The following is a 22,607-nucleotide window of genomic DNA, read 5'->3' on the forward strand; positions in this document are numbered from 1 at the left end:
TGTACCACATTAACAAGAAAAACAGTGTAATCTTCGATGTCTGGTAGGGCCGAGGTGAAACCCTGTAAGAGGAAGCAAAGTCAGATGTGGCTGAGACTAACCTCAGTTGAGAACTCTCAACACAGCAGGTGCTCTGTATGCTGCTCCATTTACCCTCAATACAGTCTTCTCAGATTGGCCATTTGGCTACACTTTACTAATTTGTCAACTAACATATTAAGGAGTTTAGCAACCTCCCCAAGGTCACCTCTCCATAAGTGGGAAAGACAGGGGTCGGTCTGATACTCAAGTATGGCTCACAGCAGCTTTCCAGCCCATACTGGCTCATGCCTATGAAATTCTAAAGTTTTCTTTTCTCTGCAAAATTTACTGAGTAACTCCAAAAACCAAATATAGAACAAACTGTCAGAGAAAAAGCTGTGTCCTGAAATCTCATCTGTCCCTCATTCATGAAGATTTGGCAGGAATGACTTCAGAAAGCCACCAAAGAGAAATTGGGAGAGCATCTGGAATGCTTTCCCAAGTTGGGCCTTCTCTTGCGACAGCTGGTGGTGACCACCACAGTTGATGGCTCAGCTGTAGGCTGAGTCCTGCACACGACACTGTTGAACTAGCACTTGAAACTTCTGTTCAGAAGCGAACCCTTGCCAGAGAGCACTGGGCATGATAAGCCTGTACTCTCACTGTGGCTTGGCATGAAACAGAATGTGGGGAAACTGACGGTTAGCTCTTGGCATCTTCACTCTTCCCGAGGTCCGGCCATTCCGGGATGAGATGTTGTTCCCAGTGACACAGGTACACATTTGGAAGGAGGGTGTCTGAGAGAGAAATCTGGTCTGCGCCAATCCCTGCCACCAGAGGGTCTAGTGAAATGGCATGATCCTCACCATAATGGAAAGAATGTCTCTGGGACCACACTGGGTTTGCAGAGGAGACTCGGTTCAGCTTCCTTGGACCCTTTGAGTCTAGCTTGGGCCCTTCCCAGATTCTTTGGGATTGCAGATTACCAAGGTTAGGTTGGGTAACAAGGTCTTTATTAATCTGGTTTCAAGCCCTTCGGAAAAACCTGAAATGATCAGCTACAGATATTTATTGGAGATTTACTGTGTTCAAAATCATATATTAGATAGTAAATATTTATTTATTTATTTATTATTATTTTTTTTTTAATTTTATTTTTGGGACAGAGAGAGACAGAGCATGAACGGGGGAGGGGCAGAGAGAGAGGGAGACACAGAATCGGAAACAGGCTCCAGGCTCCGAGCCATCAGCCCAGAGCCCGACGCGGGGCTCGAACTCCCGGACCGCGAGATCGTGACCTGGCTGAAGTCGGACGCTTAACCGACTGCGCCACCCAGGCGCCCCAGATAGTAAATATTTAAAGCCATGTAGGGTATTACCCCTTCCCTCAAGAAGACAATCATTTCATTGGAATAAACAGGCAACTAAAAAAAAACATGAGATGAAATAATTGACAAATAAATATTACAGTCAGTATGTTATAGATGTTTGGAGGGGGGGAAAGTCTTTGTGGATTTGGAGAAGCTTGAGAGCAATGTTTCTCAATCCTGGGTAGAGATCAGAAGAACCATGGTGATTTTAAAAAACTTGTGGCCTGATCCCATGCCCCTGAACTTTTCAATTAATGGGTTTGTGCCAGGGAAGATCACTGGCCATTTTTGAAGCATGCTGGGATTCTCCTGGAAGATCGGGGTTGGAGAACAATTCTTGGATGACACTGTAAATTTCTTGAAGCCATGGGCTATGTCAATCATATTTGTTTGGTCATATCTACAGCATCTAAACTGGTGCCTTGCAGTGGTAGGTGCTCAGTAGATATTGGGCTTAACTAAGATTTGACCCAGACCATGAAAACGGATAATGTTTATATTAGAAGAAGAATACATATTCTTGCTAGAGGGAAGAGGATGAGCAGAAGTGTAGAGCGGGAAGTGTTCAAGTTACCGGGGACGGTGGATCAGGTAGGGAATAGATTTGACTAAGAACAGAAGGTTCCGGGGAGCCTGGGGGGGGGCTCAGTCGCTTAAGTGTCTGACTCTTGGTTTCGGCTCTGGTCATGATCTCACGGTTCGTGAGCTCGGGCCCCACAATGAGCTCTGCTCTGACAGTGCAGAGCCTGCTTGGAATTCTCTCTCTCTCCTTCTCTCTGTGCCCCTCCTGCTCTCTCTCTACTAAAAAAAAAGAAAAAAGAATGGAAGTTTTCATAGGAGAAGGGCAACTTATAAAACAGCCTTGTACATTGGCATTCAAATGTGGAACGATTCAAATGTCAGAAATGTGCAGTGGCTTGGAATTCATCGGGATACTAAATCATGGGTGAACAGAATGGCAAGTAAACAGTCCTTAGCTTCTTGAAGAGATTACAGTCACTGACCAGGTCATAGAATTTTCCACAGTAGCCATTGGCGGGTGGTTTACTCCGACCCCAGGGTGGTTTTGATGAAAGTTCTTAATACCTAAAATAGGTAAATCATGACCCATTGCTTTTACCAGACAGGCCAGTTATTGTCATGTTAGGGGCCAACATGATCGATGACCCCACTGGCTCCTGAAATAACTGCAAGGGTCAAACCGTTCAGCTGACCCCTCTGCAGTGCGTGGGTATCACATGCAGTTGGCAGCTAGCATATCTGAAAAGAACAAATGGTACTTGTGGGGATGGAAGCACAGTTTTTGTACCGGTTCTGCTCTAATAGCAATTTCATTAAGGCCCCGGTTTTTCAAAGTGTTGGTTTCTGACTTTTAGGGGAGAGGAAACTTATGCACATCAATCCGCTGAACGCCACCAGGCTCTCCATCTGCCTTAGCTTTATCACCCTTGGAAGGTCTTAGCAGACCAGTGGTAGAAAAAGAGAGAGGAAAAAAAAGTCAGCCAAACGATAAATCCTTGTTGGAAAGTTTAAATGCCCAAGTCATAGTCTAAGGAATATAGCTGACATCTTGTGCAGCGCGAATCCTCAAAAGCAGCCTGCGGCCAATGCCATTAATGTGACCCAGCCTCCCCTGAGAGAGACATTCAGGAGGGAAAAAGGCAAGGGGAGGCCCTGTGAAGAAGCAGCTCTGTAAATATGCGCTCTTGCTAAGAGCATGCCTTAAGAGAACACCGCAGGGGCCAAACCCAGGCCATCTGGGGCCAACACAGAGGAGGAACCAGAGAAGCTGGGGTAGAGGAGTCGGCTCTAGGGGGCAAATGCAGGAGCAAAATTAACACCTAGGCCAGGCCCCAGGCTGACAGGAAAGGTCCCGGGAAGGGACCAGAAAGGAAGCGGAGAATATGGAGACTCAGCACTCTGTACGAGTGCAGGAAAAAGGAAACAAGCTTTCCATTTGCCCCACACGGCCCGCCTTTTCTCCGTAGAGCCCTGCACTAGCTTAATGCATCCTTGGCAGGACTATTTACTTCCTCCATCAGAGGGCATGCACGTAGAGGGACATGTATTCACATCCATAGTGCCAGGCCACAAGCAATCTCAGGTACTCTGCCGGTAGTCAGCAAATACTCATTAAATGAAGGCCATGCTGACAAAATAAACGCATGCTAAGATCTTAGTTTGGAAATAAAGTTGTGTTCCGGCTAAAGCCTGGCGTGAATTAAACTTCATGAACATCCAATAGTTCGCGGCAGCACCCAAATTCTTCCTCTGCTGGTTGACTTTTCTAGCATGTGCTATTCCCAGGTATGTAGGTAGAAATTTGGGAGGGACTAGAAATATCCAATTTGATTAGGAGGGTGGTAGATAAAAGAAAAATAATAATGAAGTAGAGCTGAGAAAAGGAGGAGGCAGGGGCGGGACAGATTCTGAATAAGACTTGACGAAAAAGGTGCAAATTAGATGCAAGAGGGAGAGGCAGAAACTGACATTAATTGCCTGCTCTGTGCCAGTTTCTGTGCCAAGGGCTTTCCCTGCATTATCTCATACATTCCTCACCACAATACAACCAGGCAAACAACGCGGCCCCATTTAACAAACGCAGAAACTGGAGGCTCCAAGAGGTTAAGTAAATTACTGGGGCTCCCAGAGCAGGCAAGCAAGGAAGCCAGGACCCAAACAAGGGCTGTCTGCCCTCAAGAGTTCTCCACGCTGTCACTGGGCGTGAGTCCGGGGCCAGCACTTTTGTAATGAGGAGGGCAGAACAGCTAGATGTGCTTCCCATTTTCTACTTTATCTCTAGGGAAGAAAGTTCAGTGCCAAGTGAGACATGGGGCTTGTAGACATACGTAAGCAAGTCCCTAGACAGCCACTTACCTGAATATTTTATCAGAAGGCTGTTCTCCCAAAACCAGGTCAAAGCCCCGCTGAAATATTGTGTAAGGCCAAGGCCTAAAAGGAGAAACATCATTCAATTAAAGTCAACTCCACAAACACTCTCTGAACATCTACTTCGTGCCAGGCACCATGTTGGGTACCGGAGACCCAAAGTCACGGAGGCCTCATCCCTGCCCTCAAGGATCCCACTGACGGGAGCTCACGTAAGACCCTGAATGCTGGAGCCAGACCAAGAACGGGATCAACATAAAAATCACCGAACCACTAGGAAAGTGGAATGTAACAGACATGACAACCACAACTACAGAAACAGTAAAATTATATTAAGGTGGACCTCACGTAGCTGTAATTCATGGTCCTTCTGATGTAGATTTAACTGACACTTAGCTTTGCCTCACTTAAAAAAAGAGGGTCAGTATGACTTCTTGGGAAAGACGAAGCCTCTGAAGTCAGACGGTTCTGAGTTCAAACTCTGTTCTGCTGTTGGCTTACTGTGGGCAAGTTAGTTGCCTTGTTGAGTCTAATTTCCTCTTTGGTAAAAATAGAGTCTGTAATAGGTGCCTCCAGACCACTATGAAGATTAAGCAAACCTCGTAGGCCAAAGGCACAGCTCATACAGGGTCCTCGACATGTTCCCCTTCCCTCCTCAAAATGACAAGAAGGCTGACAGGTTCCAGATGTTTTCAAACATTTTAATGCCATTCCTCCAAACAGGAACAGTTGAAATGGTATTTTTTAAATGATTCTTAACTACAAGTCTCCCTTATGAGCTTCTAGGTTCTGTCACTTATAATTGAAAGTAACAAAACTATTTTATTTAAATAGTACATATATCTTTTGACTAACCCAAATGTCTAATCCAAAAAGTATTTACTCATTTGAGGCAGACTTAGGAAAGCCCGCGATTGTGCTGGGTACTAAATATTGTACACTCTGGATGAACTGAGCCCTTGTTCCCACGGAACCCAATGATTGAGGATTTTACTGGAGACTAGAAAAAGTCAGCAGAATAAATTGACATAATTATGATTTGGGGCTAAATCTAATGCTAGGAACCAACCCAGTGGTTGTCAGTGTGGGTGCCATCACCCAAGAGAGTGCATTTGGGGACATTTATGGTTGTTCTCCCACATAACGATTGGACACAACGATTGGAGGACACTGCTGGCATTTAGAAGGCAGGGCTAGAAAGGCTAGAATCGGACAGCGCTCAAGATAGCTCTGTGCAACAAAGCATTTCCGTATGTCCTACAAACTACAGAATGCCTCACTACACATTTACATAGGTTAAAACTTGCCTATCATGACCTGAGCCAAGATGCTAACTCCATTTACACATAAGCACAAAGCAGCTTGTACTGCTTTAACCTATGACAAATTTTCTGGGTGCATAACTATCATGTAAATGGAGGAAAGATTATACATTGTTACTTAGAAATTTTACCAAGAGGTGTTCACAGGTTTGGAAAACCATATCATTGTCTGCAATGCTGCTCATGATCTTTGAATCACCAATACAGCACATCTGGATCAGTGGATACTGCTCTTGGACATATCGTACATCGTATGTTACTTTACTTATTACATTCTGGTGAATCTACATTCGGGGCAAGTGTCTGTCAACTTTATTAAATTCTCCTGTTGCAATAGTACCACAGCATTTACACATTAGAAACTACTCTATCATTATAAAGTATTTTCTTTTTATTTCTCTTTTAAACACTGTTAAGGCATTACATTTATTTTTGAAATCTTGCGTATATAGATTTTACTACTTGTGAATTTCATGTAAGGGGTTAAAATATTTGTTCTATTTCATGTAAAGGGGTCAAAAATATTTGTCATAAAACAGAGTGTTGGGTCTGACAGGGTTGAACACCACCAACGTAACTCAACTAGTTAACCAATTAACTAGCCAAAGGAGTCAGTATTTGCAAGGGGAGCTCCTGGGACTATAAACCGAAGTGGCTGGGATGAATGCATTCTCTTTTATGCTTACTATTTATAAACACTTTGTTCTTGGAATTCAATTTAGAAATACCCTGAAGCAACTAGAGTTGGCTCCAAAAAGGACCCCACATTGTATTATGAATAACCCCTGCATCAAATCAACAGCTCTCCCCCCATGTGTCTTTCATGTTTGTTCTGTTCATTGGAGGTGAACCCACAGAGAGGGGTTTGAATATGATTCTTTTTTGCTGAACAGCGAGTGGTGGCTTATGAGCTGCTAAAAATTATGCATTAATTGAAGAAACACTCTAGAAATCACGAGGGGAAAAAGTCCCATGTGATCCTTGACACCTAGAAAGGGGAAATACAAAGAGAGAGAGAGAGAGACATAACTTTATCTCTCTGTTGGGCAAACTAGCATTTTATTTACTATTAGTTTGATAATTTTAAATAACACACATTTTGCCTTCTAGTCATCTCTAGTGCTCGAAACTGGTACGATGTGTAATTAGAGTTAATTCTTGGCATGGGTCCTAGGTTGTTTGAAAATATATGTCGAGGAGCCAAATTTTAGGACTGGCATTGATTACAATGTGAACAATTGACTGCGTAGAAGAACATAAATAAACCTGTATTCAAGCCATAGGTAATAAATCAATGAGCCCACTGATTAAGCACACATCAGCATGTTGCTAGGTAGGTCAGGTCAAAGAGCCTTCCTGCTCTCGAAGGGCCTGGAGATCGAGAAAGACAACTCAGAATCCAAGGGCGCAGATGTGCAGGGTAGAGCTTGCCCAGATCACAATGAGAGGCAGCAGGGCACGTCAATTAGGATGTGGGTTCTGGAGCCAGTCTGCCTACTTCGCATTCCAGCTTAGCCACGAATCACTGTGCGATCTTGAGCAAGTCCTTTAATCATTCTGTGTCCCCATTTCCTCACCTATAAAGTAAGGTGGATGGTAACAATTATATCCACTTGGCGAGGTTGTTATGAGGCAGAACTATTTAATATAGCTAAAGGGTTCAGAACAGTGTTCTGGCATTTAGTGAGTGTCCTACAAGCATTGGCTAAATTAGTTAAATTTAGCAGTTACCCGAATCAAATACAAATATTCTAATAAGAAGGTTCTCAAATTTCTATACAGGAACGAGTGTCTTGCCCTAGGGTGTGAATGCCGTGGCAATACCAGGCTTGAACTCGGGTTGTGCATGTATGCGTGTGGCCTGGAGAGGAGGCAATGATGAATATGGGAACACCAAGGCCCCACCCCCCACCTCCCACCCAGCGGTCATGTCACAGGACAGTGACTATACCGTGTTGACATTAAGTATAGGGAGAGGGGGGAGAGCATGTGTGAAACGGCGAGAGAAATCAGGAGGTGGGATTTCCTATTTGATTTATTTAGCAGATATTTATGGAGGGCCTATTGGGTGTGAACTGTGATACTAGGCAACAGGAGTTGGGAGAGATTCTTGCCCTCAAAGGAATCTACGGTCTTTCTGAAGAAACACGTCTGGCCAGACAGAAGAGAATGGAGTAAACGGGAGGAGGGACGGAGTTACAGGAGACCAGCTAAGTGGTACTGCAGTGGTCCAGCACTCCTCCCAGCCACTGGGAAGGCTGGGGGTTGGCAGGGCATGGGATGACAGCAGCGGGGAGCTTGGTGCCCATGAGCGGAGAGGCTACGGCGGGGGTGGGGGTGGCATACAGGAAAAGGCAGGGGGTAACACGATGAAGAGCTGGACCTGAAAGCCCCAAAACCGCTTTGGGGCCAAGTTATCCGTGACCAACTGAAAGAGGGAAGGCCTCTGTGTCAGGGCTGTCTCGGTACAAGTCCAAGTAAGACAATGGAACTGGCCTCACCAGAAAGAGGCCCATCACTGAGACTCTCCTATCCAGGTTTAAACATTTTTTTTTTTTTAATTTTTTTTTCAACGTTTATTTATTTTTGGGACAGAGAGAGACAGAGCATGAACGGGGGAGGGGCAGAGAGAGAGGGAGACACAGAATCGGAAACAGGCTCCAGGCTCTGAGCCATCGGCCCAGAGCCCGACGCGGGGCTCGAACTCACGGACCGCGAGATCGTGACCTGGCTGAAGTCGGACGCTTAACCGACTGCGCCACCCAGGCGCCCCTCTCCTATCCAGGTTTAAATGGAAGTTGCCGTTGGAGGGGGGTGCCTGGAAACCGGGCCCCAAGGCCCTCAAATTGTCCCTCTCCTCTCTTTGTTTGGTTTTTCACCTTTCAGGCTTTATTCTCTCAAAAGGCCAACACCCATGCTGGAGACTTGGTCTCCAGCAGCTGCCACTCCTGTCTTTCCAGGGTCAGGCCACAGAGGAGATGTCTCCCCTCCTCATTAGGAAAACATAATCCACGGAGGAACTGCTTGACAGGTCCTGAATCACGTGAGCAAAGCAGACCAATCTCTGGGGCCAGGGAAGGAGAGGCATCTAAGCAGAGGCAACCCCTGTTGGGTTTTCAGGGCTGGAGCTGGGGGGGAGGGTGAATGTCAAACACATTTCCACCCCAGCTTCTACCTGCTTGTGGGGCAAGAGTGCTGCCTCCCTCAGAAGTGGGTGGCATTACTGAGCACACTGAGCCAATACGAGTTTTGTGGGAAGAGCACAGGGCTGGGGAGTTGCCCACGGACCGCATCAGGATGGATGTGGGGCAGAAGGTGGAAACCTGCAGTTGGAAAGAAGCTTTGCTCTCCTGACTTCAACTCAGAGGTGTGGGCTCCAACATTCTCTGTCCTGCATTGGATAACCCAGTCCCCTCTTGTTAGTTTGGGAAAATTAGCAGAATCAGAGGTCAGGAAAGAGTTGATTTGTTAATTTCTTCATTCTGACAAATCAAGACCCTGAAGACTGTCCTCCTGTGTGGGCAGCCATAGACGGCCTAGATTCAGGGTCACAGGCCAGCAGGGGAACCATCCGGAACCATTGCCTCAAGCAGAAACACAGTCCGTGCCGCAGACAAGCCCCACAGTAATGCAAACTGGTATGCTAGAACTATTCGCAATCTTTTATTTGCCTCTTCCTCTCTCCCTGGCTCACACAATACCCAGTTTATGCAGAACCTTTCCTAAGCCAGGGCAACTCCCAAACTTTCAGCTACTCTCCTCACCCCTTCCTCTTCTTCTCCAAGACACATCAGTACTCATGGGGTTCTCCTTTTGGTCCTGGTGTTGGGCTGGGCCAGAAGTTGGCTGTGGCCTTGTCTTGACTTGACTGGGTGGGCGTTTCTTCCATGACACTACCTAGACCTAAGTGAGTCAGTGACCACTCTGCACGGTGTGCTCCACTGGATGAGCTCTCACACTAGCTCTCCCAGTGCACAAAGAGACCATTTCTGTTGCAAACGATTTCAAACTCTGCTTTTCGATCATGTGCAGCCTTCCACTTAACAGTGGCACCTAGAAATGGAGCTTGAAAGCTTTTGGTCGGCATGTCTGGTAATGGGCTTCCTTGTGGAGAGCTCAAAACTCATTGCCTGGGAGGGAGAGGGGGAATAGAGATAGATAGATAGATAGATAGATAGATAGATAGATAGGAGGGAGGGAGGAGGGAAGGAAGGAAGGAAGGAAGGAAGGAAGGAAGGAAGGAAATAAGCAGAGGGGATAGAGAAAGCAGAGAGAATACATACACGTATGTATGTACGTATGCACGTATGTGAGGGGGATGTGTGTGTACAGAGTTCAGTGTGGAGAGAGGATGCTTCAGTTGTAGGCATTGATAAATAAGGCATATCATGGAGCTTCTTTTGAACTTATATTTTCCTCCACCTGTCACTAAAGAGAGTATTTTACAAATGAAAATTATGTGTCCATAGTTACATAAAAGCACATCCTTTTAAGCTTGCCTCTGGCCCACATTCAGCTAAGTTTAGGGTGGAAGCATAGTCTCTGAAATTCCAGCCCAGCTAGAGCTACACTACGGGGCTCTGGTTTAGAAGATCATACCCATATGTAATATGACAGGCTTTTGAGCAAACGTTCCTTTCCCTGGCTAGGTAAATGCATTTGCAAGCAGGGAACGGTGAAACAAAGAAAGAACAGAGGCTCATTAAAAAATGCTTCTGGAAAGAAGGTAGTTTGCAAGATATACAGGAGAAAAGGTGAAGAGAAAAATGGTAAAAATGACTTTTCCAGTTATGCCGTTGGCTGAAACATTCCATGCCTCAATTTATCCTAATGATAAGAAGGGGAGATTATTATGTGCCACTGTCTTCACAATCAGTACCAGTTCTGGAAGAAGTAAGTACTGGAACGACTGATGTCTCAATTATTTGCTAAACCCATGGCTTTGTCACAAGTTAAATAATAAGGATAATGATGCTTGATGTATCCATAGGATGCTTTAGGGCCTGGGGGCTCTTGCAGATTTCTTTCTTTACCTGGAATTTCTCCCCCTCTCATTTCTGTGGGTAACTTATACTATTCTTTTAAGTCTGGCTTAAAAATTACTTCCCAGGGGCGCCTGAGTGGCTCAGTCAGTCGAGTGTCCTACTCTTGATTTAGGATCAGGTCAAGAACTCATGGGTTCATGGGATCGAGCCCCGAGTCGGGCTCTGAGCTGACAGCACAGAGCCTGCTTGGGATTCTCTCTCTCTCTCTCTCTCTCTCTCTCTCTCTCTGCACCCCTAGAAACAAATTAATTAATTAAAAATTAATTACTTCCCCAAATAGATCTTCCCTGGTGCTCCAAGACTAGGTCATGCCCCTTATTATATAAAACACCCTGCACTTTTCTTCAGAAAACCTATAAATCTAATTAATGTATTATGTATTCAGTTACTATTTGCCCTCATCAGATACAAAGAGCCCTGCCATCATTTTTGCTCTCCCTTCACTGTCTAACATCACGCCATCACAGAACAGGCACTCGGTGAAGAGCCAGATGACATGACAAATGAGGTCAGACCCGGCCTGAGTCTGGGAGGAAGCAGTCCCACTGTGCCACACGGCCTCGGGCAAGGCACTTAATTTCTCTCAGCCTCAGTATCTTCATCTATAAAATGTGGAGAAAACAGTAGCTGGAGTCATATATAAATGAGGGTGTATATATTAGCACAGTGCCTGCCACACGGAACAAATTCAACGACTAGTAGCTACGGTCATTATAACCAACACCACCATGTGACGAATAAAAACGCATTTCTAACATTACGTTCTACTTAATTTTTTTCTAACGTTACGTTTCCAAAAACAAAAAACAAAACAAAAAAAACACTGTGATGACCGTGGTATATTTTACAAACTCATGTTACCTTTAAGCATGTAAATCTCATGTAAAAACAAATTAAATATTGATATGACTTTATTCATTATTTAATGTCTGTTATTTAGAAGTTTTTATGTAGCAGAATACCATATTTGTAGGTTTACAAATACCAAATTCGTAGGTTTAAAACCCGGCTCTACCACTGACTAGCCCTCTGCCCTTGGTTAAGGTCATGAAATCCTGCCACCAGAACATTCCATGCACTTGCTCCCGTCATGCCCAATCCCATCCTGCCCCCATCTTTCCCCGACATTTCAGTGTCTGGCTCACTGTCCTCTCTGACACTTCGCCATAATTTTTGGTGACTTCAGTAGCCACTAAGATGATGCTTCCAATTCTGAAACCACTCAGCACCTTGACTTTTCTTCCTAAAGGAGCCTGTCCTCCACCCCTACTCCCATGGTAAAGCCTAGACTACCAATGTCTGCAACCCTTCCTTGGTCATAATTTCAGGAGTCCCAATATTTGATCATCACCTCCCACCTTCCTAGATCATTCCTCCTAACACCAGAATTATCTACGCTCCCGAGACTTAAAATCCATTCATCCAACCACCATTTTATTGACCCTCACCAACCTCATGTATTCTCCCCCTCTTCACTTAGATTAAATTCTGTGGCCCGCTATTGGAATCACATGTAACCCCCACTCTCGCCCCTCCACCGCTTTATCATACTTGTCTAAAACACTCCAACTCTGGTTCAGCTCAACGACCCTGTGGCTCCAGTCCCGTCTGCGCAAATGAATGCAGTTGGCAACCAAGCTGATCAGTCTCATTTTAAATCCCACACCAGTGACCTCAAGTGGGTTCTGAATACTGCCTACATCACACTACATTTTCCTTGTCTGTTCACTCTCCCACTCTCTAGATCATATTTCAAACCTTCTCCTTTCTCCTCAAAACCTCCAACCCCTCCTCCCCCATCCTTACCCTTGGCTAATGATCTGCTTCCTACATAACTGAGAAAGCAGAGGCAATCAGATTAAAAGCATGTCCCACCACATCCACCCACCTACCTGCCTCTTGCCTATTGCTTGGCCCCTCTTCCAGTAATTAGGCACGAACACTTTGTGTTCCATCCAGAATGCTACTATTGCAACTAACCCTCTGACATCTTATAGGCAGTGCGACAGAAGGGAAGGAGCCCTAGGTGGAGGTTACAAATCCCAGCTCCCTTCTGCTACTATGACTTCAAGTGAACGCGTGTGCCCCACGGTCTCAATTTCTTTACGTGAAAAATGAAAACCATGAGGTATATAGCATATCCCATAAAACAAAGTATGTAGAAATGATCATTGATAATCTTTGATCATTCACGTGAATTGGGTTTCTGCAGTTTTATTCTATACTTTGTGTGTATGTGCGTGTGTGTGCTTTACAGAAATTAACTCAGGTAAAACAGTGGAAGCCGGCAGAATTCCTGCCTCCCCGTGGGTCAGTTTTCTTGTCTATAAAATGGGACATTAACAGTACCCACCTGACCAACTGCACAGGATTAAATGGTCTAAAATATGTGCCAATTACTCATAATGACCTTGGATATATGGTAAGTTCCGAATAAATGCTGGATTTTATATTTCACACATTATCGGGAATGCTGGTTCTAAATGTCGAAAAGGGTTTTTCTTGAAGAAATTTTAGATATAAAATGATTTTGAAAATGACAATAATGAACAAAATGTTGAGACTCCCTGCCCCCCCACCCCCCGCAATTTTAGAAGATAAGAATACGGCCTTGAAAAAAAGGGGCAATAGGCAAAGACAAAGGCACAGTATGATGGTTAATGTGTCACCTTGATTGGGCCGCAGGGTGCTCAGATGTTTAGTTAATCCTTATTCTGGATGTTTCTGTGAAGGTGTTTCAGATGAGATCAACATTACAATCAGTAGACAGAGTAAAGCAAGTTGCCCTCCCTAGTGTGGGTGGGCCTCATCTGATCAGTTGAAGGCCTGAATAAAACAAAAAAGCTAAACCTTCCTTTGAGTTAGCGAGATCGCCTCTTGCCTGATCAACTTTGAACTGAGACATTAGTTTTCTCCTGTCTTTCGACTCGAACTGAAACATTGCCTTTTCTTGGGTTTTAAGCCTGCTGGCCTTCAAACTGGAACTACATCATCAATTATCCTGGATCTCAGGCCTTCGGATTCGGACAAAAACTATACCATCGGCTCTCGTGGGTCTCCAGCTTGCTGACTACATATCTTGGGACTTGTCAGCCTCCATAATCACATGATCCAGTTCCTTACAATAAATCTTTTTTTTTACATATTTGTGTCTGCAGCTTCTAGGTTCTGTTTCTCTGTAGAATACTGACCGATGCATACATATAAACACACACCCACACACATACACAACTCTAGAATCCACGCTTAACCTTTTTGTCAACACAAAGCATTTCTGGGGGACACAAGCATGGACCCCAAGTAAGGCAGGAGACATCATTGCCTTGACCCTGAACACCTGCCTTACGGAGGGAGAGATACATGTCTGCCTCTGTAACTCAGGGGCCATCACAGAAGGCAGACACAGAGTCTATCTGCCCTCAGATGGAGAAAGTTGGCACAGAGACTTGGAGTTCCCCTGTATGTTCTGGGATCGAGGCTGGTATAAAGTAGAGGAAGAAATCTTGAATAGGTCAGAAAAAAGCTGGTAATAATAGCTGCCATTTGCTGAACATTTGTCACATGCCAGGCAGGCACAGCCACCTGGAGAGCTATCCACCCTACAGTTACTATCCCCATGTTGTAAAGGTAAACGAAGGTTCAGCAGGGTTAAGTAAGTTGTTCAAGGTCACACAGCTAGTAAGGGGCACAGGTGAGTGTTATCACGGACAGCACAGCCCACACTTTCTCCCACACCTTGCTCCCCCTCCTCTCCATCAGAGGCACAGGGATGCTGGAGAGAACGTACAAAGACAGCATGGCGTCTGCAGGCAGGGATGCTACCTGGGTGCTGGTCTGGCCTGCCCACCACTGGCTTCCAGGTGCAGTGACAGGTGGTGCGGGTGCTATCTATAGTTCACAGGAGGGATCCCCTGCCTTCTTTCTCGTGTTTGTGTGGGGGCAATTCTGACATACACCAAGTGGTAAAGTCACTTGTTTATCTGTCTTCCTCTTTTTTTTTTTAATTTACTTTTGAGAGAGAGACAGAGAGAGCAAGAAGGGGAGGGGCAGAGAGAGAGGGACACAGAGAATCCGAAGCAGGCTCCAGGCTGCGAGTTGTCAGCACAGAGCCTGACATGGGGCTCGAACCCACGAACTGCGGGATCATGACCTGAGCCGAAGTCGGATGCTTAACCAACTGAGCCACCCAGGCGCCCCAATCTGTCTTCCTCTTAAATGTTCTCTCATTGACCCAGCTACTGACTCTCCTTTCTCCCTGCATCTTTTATAAATGACACTTAGTAGAACAGCTCTCACACTTTGGGGTACATCAGATTCATCCCACATATGGGATAATAGTTGTCAAACTTTAGTTGCTCTCATTTCACATACCTAACGTGAAGCCAAGCATCAGTATTTTTAAAAAGTTAGGTGGGTGATTGGAAAGCACACAATAGGTTGAGAATCTCTGACCTGATGTGTGCCCGCTCACACCCCAGCCAACTTTTACGAATCAGTCCGGCATTCTGTAAAATACAACTGCCATAAAAACAGAAATTGCAACCTAGCCCAAGAATTCCCTGGAACCTGCTTTTAAATTTCTGAATAATGAGAGATGAAGCATATTGAGTTCTTTCTTGTCCCTTTTCCTGATGAATTAAGATATCCCAAATCTCATTACGAGTACACGAGATGTACATCTGTTTTGTTTTGTTTTGTTTTTTCAACTTTTTATTTATTTTTGGGACAGAGAGAGACAGAGCATGAACGGGGGAGGGGCAGAGAGAGAGGGAGACACAGAATCGGAAACAGGCTCCAGGCTCTGAGCCATCAGCCCAGAGCCCGACGCGGGGCTCGAACTCCCGGACCGCGAGATCGTGACCTGGCTGAAGTCGGACGCTTAACCGACTGCGCCACCCAGGCGCCCCTGTTTTGTTTTGTTTTTAACTGTCAAGTCATTTTGACTTCAGTGAATCAACATTTCCATTAAAAGAGTATGCAGCATTGAGATTTTCATGCATTCATAAATGCATTCATAGGGACAGATGTCCCCCCCCCCATAATACACACACACACACACACACACACACACACACACACACGAGCCCATGCTCCACATGCACACACGTTCACAAACTCTCACGCTTGGCCACAGCCAGCTGCAACAATTGCTTTGGGGGAAGGAGAGTCAGACGCCTGGCAGGGCTCACAATGGCTCTCCTCCTCCTCCTCCTCCTCCTCCTCCTCCTCCTCCTTCTCTCTTTACCTCCTGGCAGCTGCTCTGGACACTGAAAGCCAACGTGCAGGACGGGGCCGTGGAGAGCAGGGTCCCTTGTAGAGGAAATCAGCACTGGGTCTCCCATCACTCACACAAGTCACCCCACGGTCCAGCTTCTGAGGGTGGCTCGAGTCAGGCAGACCATGGTGTGAGTCCAAGGCCTAGATTTGAGGTCCCTGCCAGCCCTGTGAAACTGACCAGATATTTAACCTTTCCACATCCCTCTTTCTTTTACTGTGAAATGGTGGTAGTAATAGCTGCCTGTTACTTACAGGGCTATAAGCAGATCAAATGAATGAATAAATACCGTTTCAGTACAATGGCTGAAGTACAGTTGTCCTTTCCAAATGGAAGCTCTCTCCCTCCATGTCTCTCTGGCCTCTGGATCCGAAGGCTTGGTTGATTTTTACCCTGGGCTAATGCAGCCGGGGTTTCAAGTTCAATCCTCCTGAAAGCTTGTTAGTCTCGCTTACCACTGTCCATGGGCACAGCCTGGGCCGCGTGTCCCCGGACACCCATCTTTGCTCACAGAGGAAGCGGACCCGAGCTTGGTAATGGATCCGTGCAAATCCATCTCTGTGTGAGAGAAGCAGTGTGGCACCTATTCACCGCGGAGGGTGACCTCCCTGTAAAAGAGGAGGGTGCAAACCTGGGGTTCCCTCCTCCTCCAGAGATACCTGCATTCAATTCCCATGTGAAGGTAGGGGGGAGCCAACAGCATTAACACAAAAGAGAAGAGGCAGAGGAGGCCTAGGAGAAAAGGTAGCTTCCTAGCTGCCTATGATTTTGCATCAGGAGAAACTGATAGTGTAAATGAACCAGAGAAGAATCACAACGATATCCATCGAGGACCTGTATTTAGTATGGAGCTTTTACCCCTTCCCCAAAGTCCTTTCCTATCTCCTAGTTTCTTTCAGTTCTACTAATTTGTTTCACGATAAATTCAATTTCTCCTTCACATAGTCATTTATTTATTTACTTGAAACATATTAATTATCCAAGTGCCATGTAAAAAACAGTTTGCTAAACACCGTCAAGGGACACAGAAATGATTAATACACGTTCCCTGCCATCAAGGACTTCATTAATGTAGTGAGTCATTCCTTGAGCAGTTATTACACACCTCTGAGGAGCCAGGCATAATGGGGTGTGCTGGGACACACGGATCAAAGGCTGGGTCCCTGTCCCAAATCATGGTCTGAGAAGAATGACAAGCAAACAATCCACGGTGTTTGGTTTGTCAATTTTTATGGCAGAGCAAATAAAAGCCATTATTTATTGTGCATTTACTAGTAGTCAATGAACCAAGTGCTTGCTGCTTACTACTTCATGTAATTCTCATACAAATGCATAGGCATTCTATTAAACCCATTTCACAGATGGGGAAAGCAAGGCTTAGGAGGGTTCAATAACGTTAGCCAAACTCTCACAGCTAACACGTGGCAGAGCCAGGGCTCAGGCGTGGCGTTCTCAGATGTCTCGGCTCTTGCTAGGACCTCAGTGGATCACCTCCACCCTGCTGCTTCCAGAGAAGGCGGGGGGCACCGAGAGGCACTGGCTGCAAGGGCGAACCCACACAAGTGTCCACATCCCCAGGCAGACGTGAGAAGGCAAGACTGAAAAGGCTGAGCTTCAACCGTGAGCTTGGGCAAGATGTGCAGCAGGCAGCTAGACAAGCAGGGCTGACCTTGCCCAGAGAGGGGAGCACAGAGATGGAGAGTGGGAGCGAAAATAGAGACGGCAGGAGCAGAATACAGGTAACACCGGCCCCTGATCAATCACTCACTAGACCCATTCATCCCTGCTTCAGCGATAAGATCACCGAGGCTCAGAGAGGTTACATGGCCAAAAAACCATACGGAAGACAAGCGAGGTAAGATCATTCGTTCATTCGTCCACCTACTTATTCAGCAAATATATATTCATTGGCTGGCATGGGCCAAGCTGTGTGTTCCGGGGATACAGATGTGAACAAAAGCCAAGGTGGTGAGGTTCTGCTTCATGAAGTTTATACTCATGAATAAATATAATCACAGTTGAGGAGAAAGCTCTGAAGGAAGGAATGCAGTCTTGAGTGTGTGTGGTCAAGGACAGCCTGTCTGAGAAGGGGAAGGTTAAGCCCTGGGCTAAGAGGAATTTTACATACAAATTGCATCATGCCACTCCCCTCTGTTAAATTCCTGTCCTGGCCCTCAAGGCCTTCCTGCACGACCTGGCCCCCTGCTTAGCCCTGGCTTGCCAACTTCATCAGTAGCCTCCACCTCCCTGCTTGTTACTCTACAGTCAGGTTTCTGGAATGGGCCGGGATCATCCAGGGCGAGTGAGACCTGGAGCCTCTGCCCCTCCCTCCTGCTCTGGCCGGTACCTTCTCATCTCTCAGCCTCCAAGGCTCCAGATTTCAAGTGACCCTGCCCTTCCCTCCCGTTAGCCATCCTTGATGAGCCGTCTGTTTCCCTCACTCTACTTCTCACGGCCTGTAAGTATTCTGGGACATGTTTGTTTCATTGTTTGTCCTAGTGCCTTCCCCACGAGAGTACACATGCCTTGAGGGCAGGAGTCCCCAAGGTTTCTGCAGCCAGTGGCAGAGCCTAACATACGGCACGAACGTCATTCCATGGGGAAAAAATGAGTGAATGATTTGGGTGATTACAAATCAGCAGAAGTGTGTGACATTAGAAACAGCAAGGTCTATGTGTGTGGTGTCTGTGTGTGTAAGGGGGGGGGGAGAGAGTGATTGCCAGACTGAGTTTGACGTTTCAAGGTAATAATTAGAATAGCATCATCAACTGACAATAAGAGCAGAGACAAAATACATAGATACTTCCCTTAAGGCAGAAAAGGAAATGAGTAAAATGATATGGAAAGATAACAGGGTCAAGGGACCACCTAACATTTGAATAAGGGATAGAAGGTGGCCAGGCATAATAGCAGATGCAAGAGAGAGTCGGCTGAGGGGCAAGACTCTACGGAAAGCGAGCTGAGTCGAAAGGACAAATCGAGGCAGAGTTCAGCTGTGGCCCTGAGGACACAGCCACTTTCCAAAAGGGCAAAGATGAGGAGAAACCGCACGCAGACACAAGGAGGGCAAGGACCCTGAGCCACAGAGCTCTGACTTTGCTAAGTGAGATCTGAAGTTATGGGCTGAGCATCAGAGCCAGGATAGGACTGGATGATTGAGGACGGGGAAGAGGGTTCTGGCCCATGACGAGAGATGAGTAAGAAGACTATGACGTTGCTCTGAGTCCCTGGCTAGAATTCCAGAAGGACTACCCATCAGCAAGTTTCTTTGGGATTCTCCCCAGCTCGAGGAAGCCCCAGAACAGCACAGAAACAAACAGAAACAGCCATTATAAAGCTTGGAGCAAGCTAGGCAGGTGGGGCAGTGGGAAAAAAGGGTAGGGATTTGGGGGTGATTGTGAATGTACTTTCATAAATGGCTCATGTGAGGTCTAGGCTGGCTGAGGATGCACATAGAGCCAGGAGAGAGACAGGGGAGGATACTGAAAAATGAAGTCCAAGAGTAGACTATTTGGGAGGATGGAATGGGACAAGGAGAGGCTAGGGAGGCTGTGAGGAACTTGAGTTCGACAGCCTAATCGTGAGATGCTTTTAAAATACACTGCCATCAAGCAGTGGCTCTGCCGGCCATCACCTAAAATCGAGAAGAACCAGAAGATACTGGTGACCTGAGACATCAGTTAGAAGGACAATTAACATGTATGGTTCTTCATTTGTGCATTCATTCAGCAAAGAGCTACTGAGGGCTTACTATGTGTCAAACACCATACTCATCATTGGGGAAGTGGAGTCAAGTAAGACACAGCCCCCTCCTCAAGGACCTATATAGTCTAATGAAGGAACCAGGTAAATCGGTGGGTTAATTGGCTTCTATGGGGAAGCAGCGGGAGGAAGGCAGAGAGCAAGGTTCCAAAACCAAGGCTTTATCAACTGCATGTATTCCAGGAAGTAATCACGGCCGTGCGAACTGAGGGCAGATGAATCACGGTGACTACTTCTCCAATCCCATTCAGTGACTGCTGAATGCATCTAGTTCAACAGCTGTTCTCGGCCACGGTGGCATCAGAATCCCCTGGAGGGCTTGCTGAAATTCGAATGGCTGGGCCCCACCTCAGAGTTTCTGATTCAGGAGGTCTGGGATGAACTGCAGAATGTGCATTTTAGCAAGTTTTTAGGAGAAGCTGATGCTGCCAGCCTGGGAATCACACTCCGAGAACCTGTACTAAGGGCGTTAAGCTTCACTGGGCGTCAGAATCACCTTGGGAGCTCTCAACCCCACGACTGCCCCAGAGACGTCCGATTTAATAGGTCTGATATGGGGTGTGGCCCAGGGGACATGTTTCAGTACACCCAAGGAGATTCTAATTTGCAGCCCGGCTAGAGAACAATAGCATTGCTTTGTGACCGGCACTGTGAAAGATGCCCAGAACACAGAGCACAAAGACCTGGGCTAGGTCATAAGGAGTTCAAGGTCTAGAGGGAGAATTACACATATGCATACATTTACATAACGAAAGGGAGGTGAGCAGTGGACGTTTGGAAAAGTGCAGGGCGAGGCTGAGGGCAAGCGGGAAAAGCTAGATAGAGTTGAGGAGGAGGAGGTGGGATTTGGAAAGGAGACTGGAAGAGAGGAAAGGTTGGACTCTTCCGGGGTGGTAAAGCAGAAAAGGAGCAGTGGTGATGTCAGGACAGGTGAGGTTTGATGATGTCCGGGGGGGGGGGGGGATGGCTGCAGTCCAGGAACAGGAGAGAGCCTGAGAAGGCGCTTTGCTGGATAAACGCAGGTGGTCCGATGTGACTGATGTGCCAAGAACATGGAAGGTGAAGCCTTCGCAAGGCGAGGCAGGTCAGGAGGCAGGACGTGGGCCAGGCCGAGGCTCTGGGCCCCCCAGCGGGTCTCAGGAAGCCCCTGAAGAGCTCCCCACGGTGGCCCTGGTACCCTCCCTGGGCTCTCTCCCTCACCTCACAGTCACAGCCTCCCCCTGAAAATCATCACAGCCCCCTGCTTTTTCTTGCTAATTTTCATGTAAAAGACAGATAGGAAAAAAGCAATTCGGTGCCTCAGTCTTGTTAGACTCGCAGTAGATTTCAATCCCCTTTACTTATTTATGGACCTATTTTTCCCAAGTGCTTCTTTTCCCTGGTATATTTGTAAACACCATTTTTATTCCTCTTAATCCGTTTGGCAGCATTAACTCATTCTGCACTCACGGCCCTCATCTTTCCCATGAAAAATGTTCACAGACGTGGTTAAAATTCACAGATTTTTCGTCTTTCCCAAAGCTTTTTCTGATTTGGGGCTTGGGCATGTTTCCTTGCCTAGGCCAGGTTTTGCTGAAGGCAACTCACTCCTCAACGCAAGATACGTTTCCTACATTTTGCATCTCAGTGCCCCCACGCTGCGCACACGAGCTTTTCTCACACGCGCACTTAAAGCCTGGAAAGTATTCGCTCTGACCTTGGACTTGGGCACAGTGGTTGGGCAGCCTCGGGCCTCTGGACTAAACAAAAGGTTTCAGATCCCCGTGGCTGTCCCTCCTGCATCTCCTACCAGCCTCAGATCCACTCACACAAGTGACAGCTGCTGGGCCTGCCGCTGTCGGATTGTGCCACTGTAGAATGTTCCAGCCAGAGCGTAATCCATTCTGACTGCCAGTGGAGACTTGAGGAAGTCCAGTGATTGTAACGGCCCAGCCAGAGGCAAGATAGAGAAAGGCACAACAGCGGACGGGGGCTGTCCTCCGTGCCTCATTGCTACCGTGAAAGCTCTGTGATTTCTGGGGTCTTTTAGCATTCTCCAAGATGGGGCCTTTATTCTCCCTCCACACCGCTGGTGCAGCGGCCAGGAACAAAGGCCGAGGCTCGGTAATTGTTCAGCACAGACAGCAAGGAGAACGGAGTGTTTGAAAGTGCCATTCTGCAGCATTTGGCTTTTGATTTCCTCTCTCTCCAATTTAAGTGAAGGGGGATGGTAAGCATCGCTCTGGGGAAAAGGAAATGGAAGGCCTTTACCTCCATTAGAACCATCCAGAAATGAGACTCATTGCCCGGCAGTGAGGTTGCCATCATTGCTGAAAGCTGACAGGCTGCAGCCTTACTGGGGATGTGGAGATGATCACAGACTTCTGGGAAAAAAACTGGATTTTAGGAGACCACAAAACCCAGTACTGAGAGGCCACATCCCTTACCCACCTCCACCGCCACGTGTCCACTGAACCACTGCGAGCCTCAGCTCCCAAACTGCAGAGATTTCAGAAGACAGGACGCTTGCTGCCTCCTCGAGCAGAACGTTCTATTTTGAAACGGTGTTAAGCATTCAACGCTTTTCTTATCTGAATTAAAATCTGCTTCCTTCTCATTTGTACCTATTAGTCCTGGGCCTGGCTCTCCGGGGCAAAACCGAGCAAGGCTCACTTTCTTGCTACAGTTATTACCATGTGCTCCCTTCACTTCGCCTCCTTCTGCACTGAGCACCTCCAGGAGCTTTACCTGACCGATCTCCGGTCGCTCTCATCTGGGCGCTGTCCAGCTTGTCACTGAATGGCCCAGTTCTAAACCTTGAAGGCTGTGACTGACCAGACCAACACGCCACAGAGCAAAACTCACAAAGCCTCCTGACGACCCTCTCGCCCCACTCGGCCCTTTTCTGCACACTCTGATCCCCCCAACCTGGTGCAAGGCCACC

At 46.8% G+C, this 22,607-nt stretch overlaps 1 protein-coding gene across 2 annotated transcripts in view; it reads right to left on the reverse strand.

The window, feature by feature from the left end:
* The window catches only part of ASTN1 (astrotactin 1), a 303,108-nt gene that overhangs the window by 92,697 nt on the left and 187,804 nt on the right, over nucleotides 1-22,607 (reverse strand). For both annotated transcript variants that reach the window (XM_047841601.1, XM_047841602.1), the window contains exon 9: nucleotides 4,269-4,343. In XM_047841601.1, the coding sequence (XP_047697557.1) occupies nucleotides 4,269-4,343 (75 nt within the window). The remainder of the gene's footprint in view (nucleotides 1-4,268; nucleotides 4,344-22,607) is intronic.

This window comes from Prionailurus viverrinus, chromosome F1 (genome assembly GCF_022837055.1).
Source record: "Prionailurus viverrinus isolate Anna chromosome F1, UM_Priviv_1.0, whole genome shotgun sequence".
In the NCBI taxonomy this organism is placed as follows: Eukaryota; Metazoa; Chordata; class Mammalia; order Carnivora; family Felidae; genus Prionailurus; species Prionailurus viverrinus.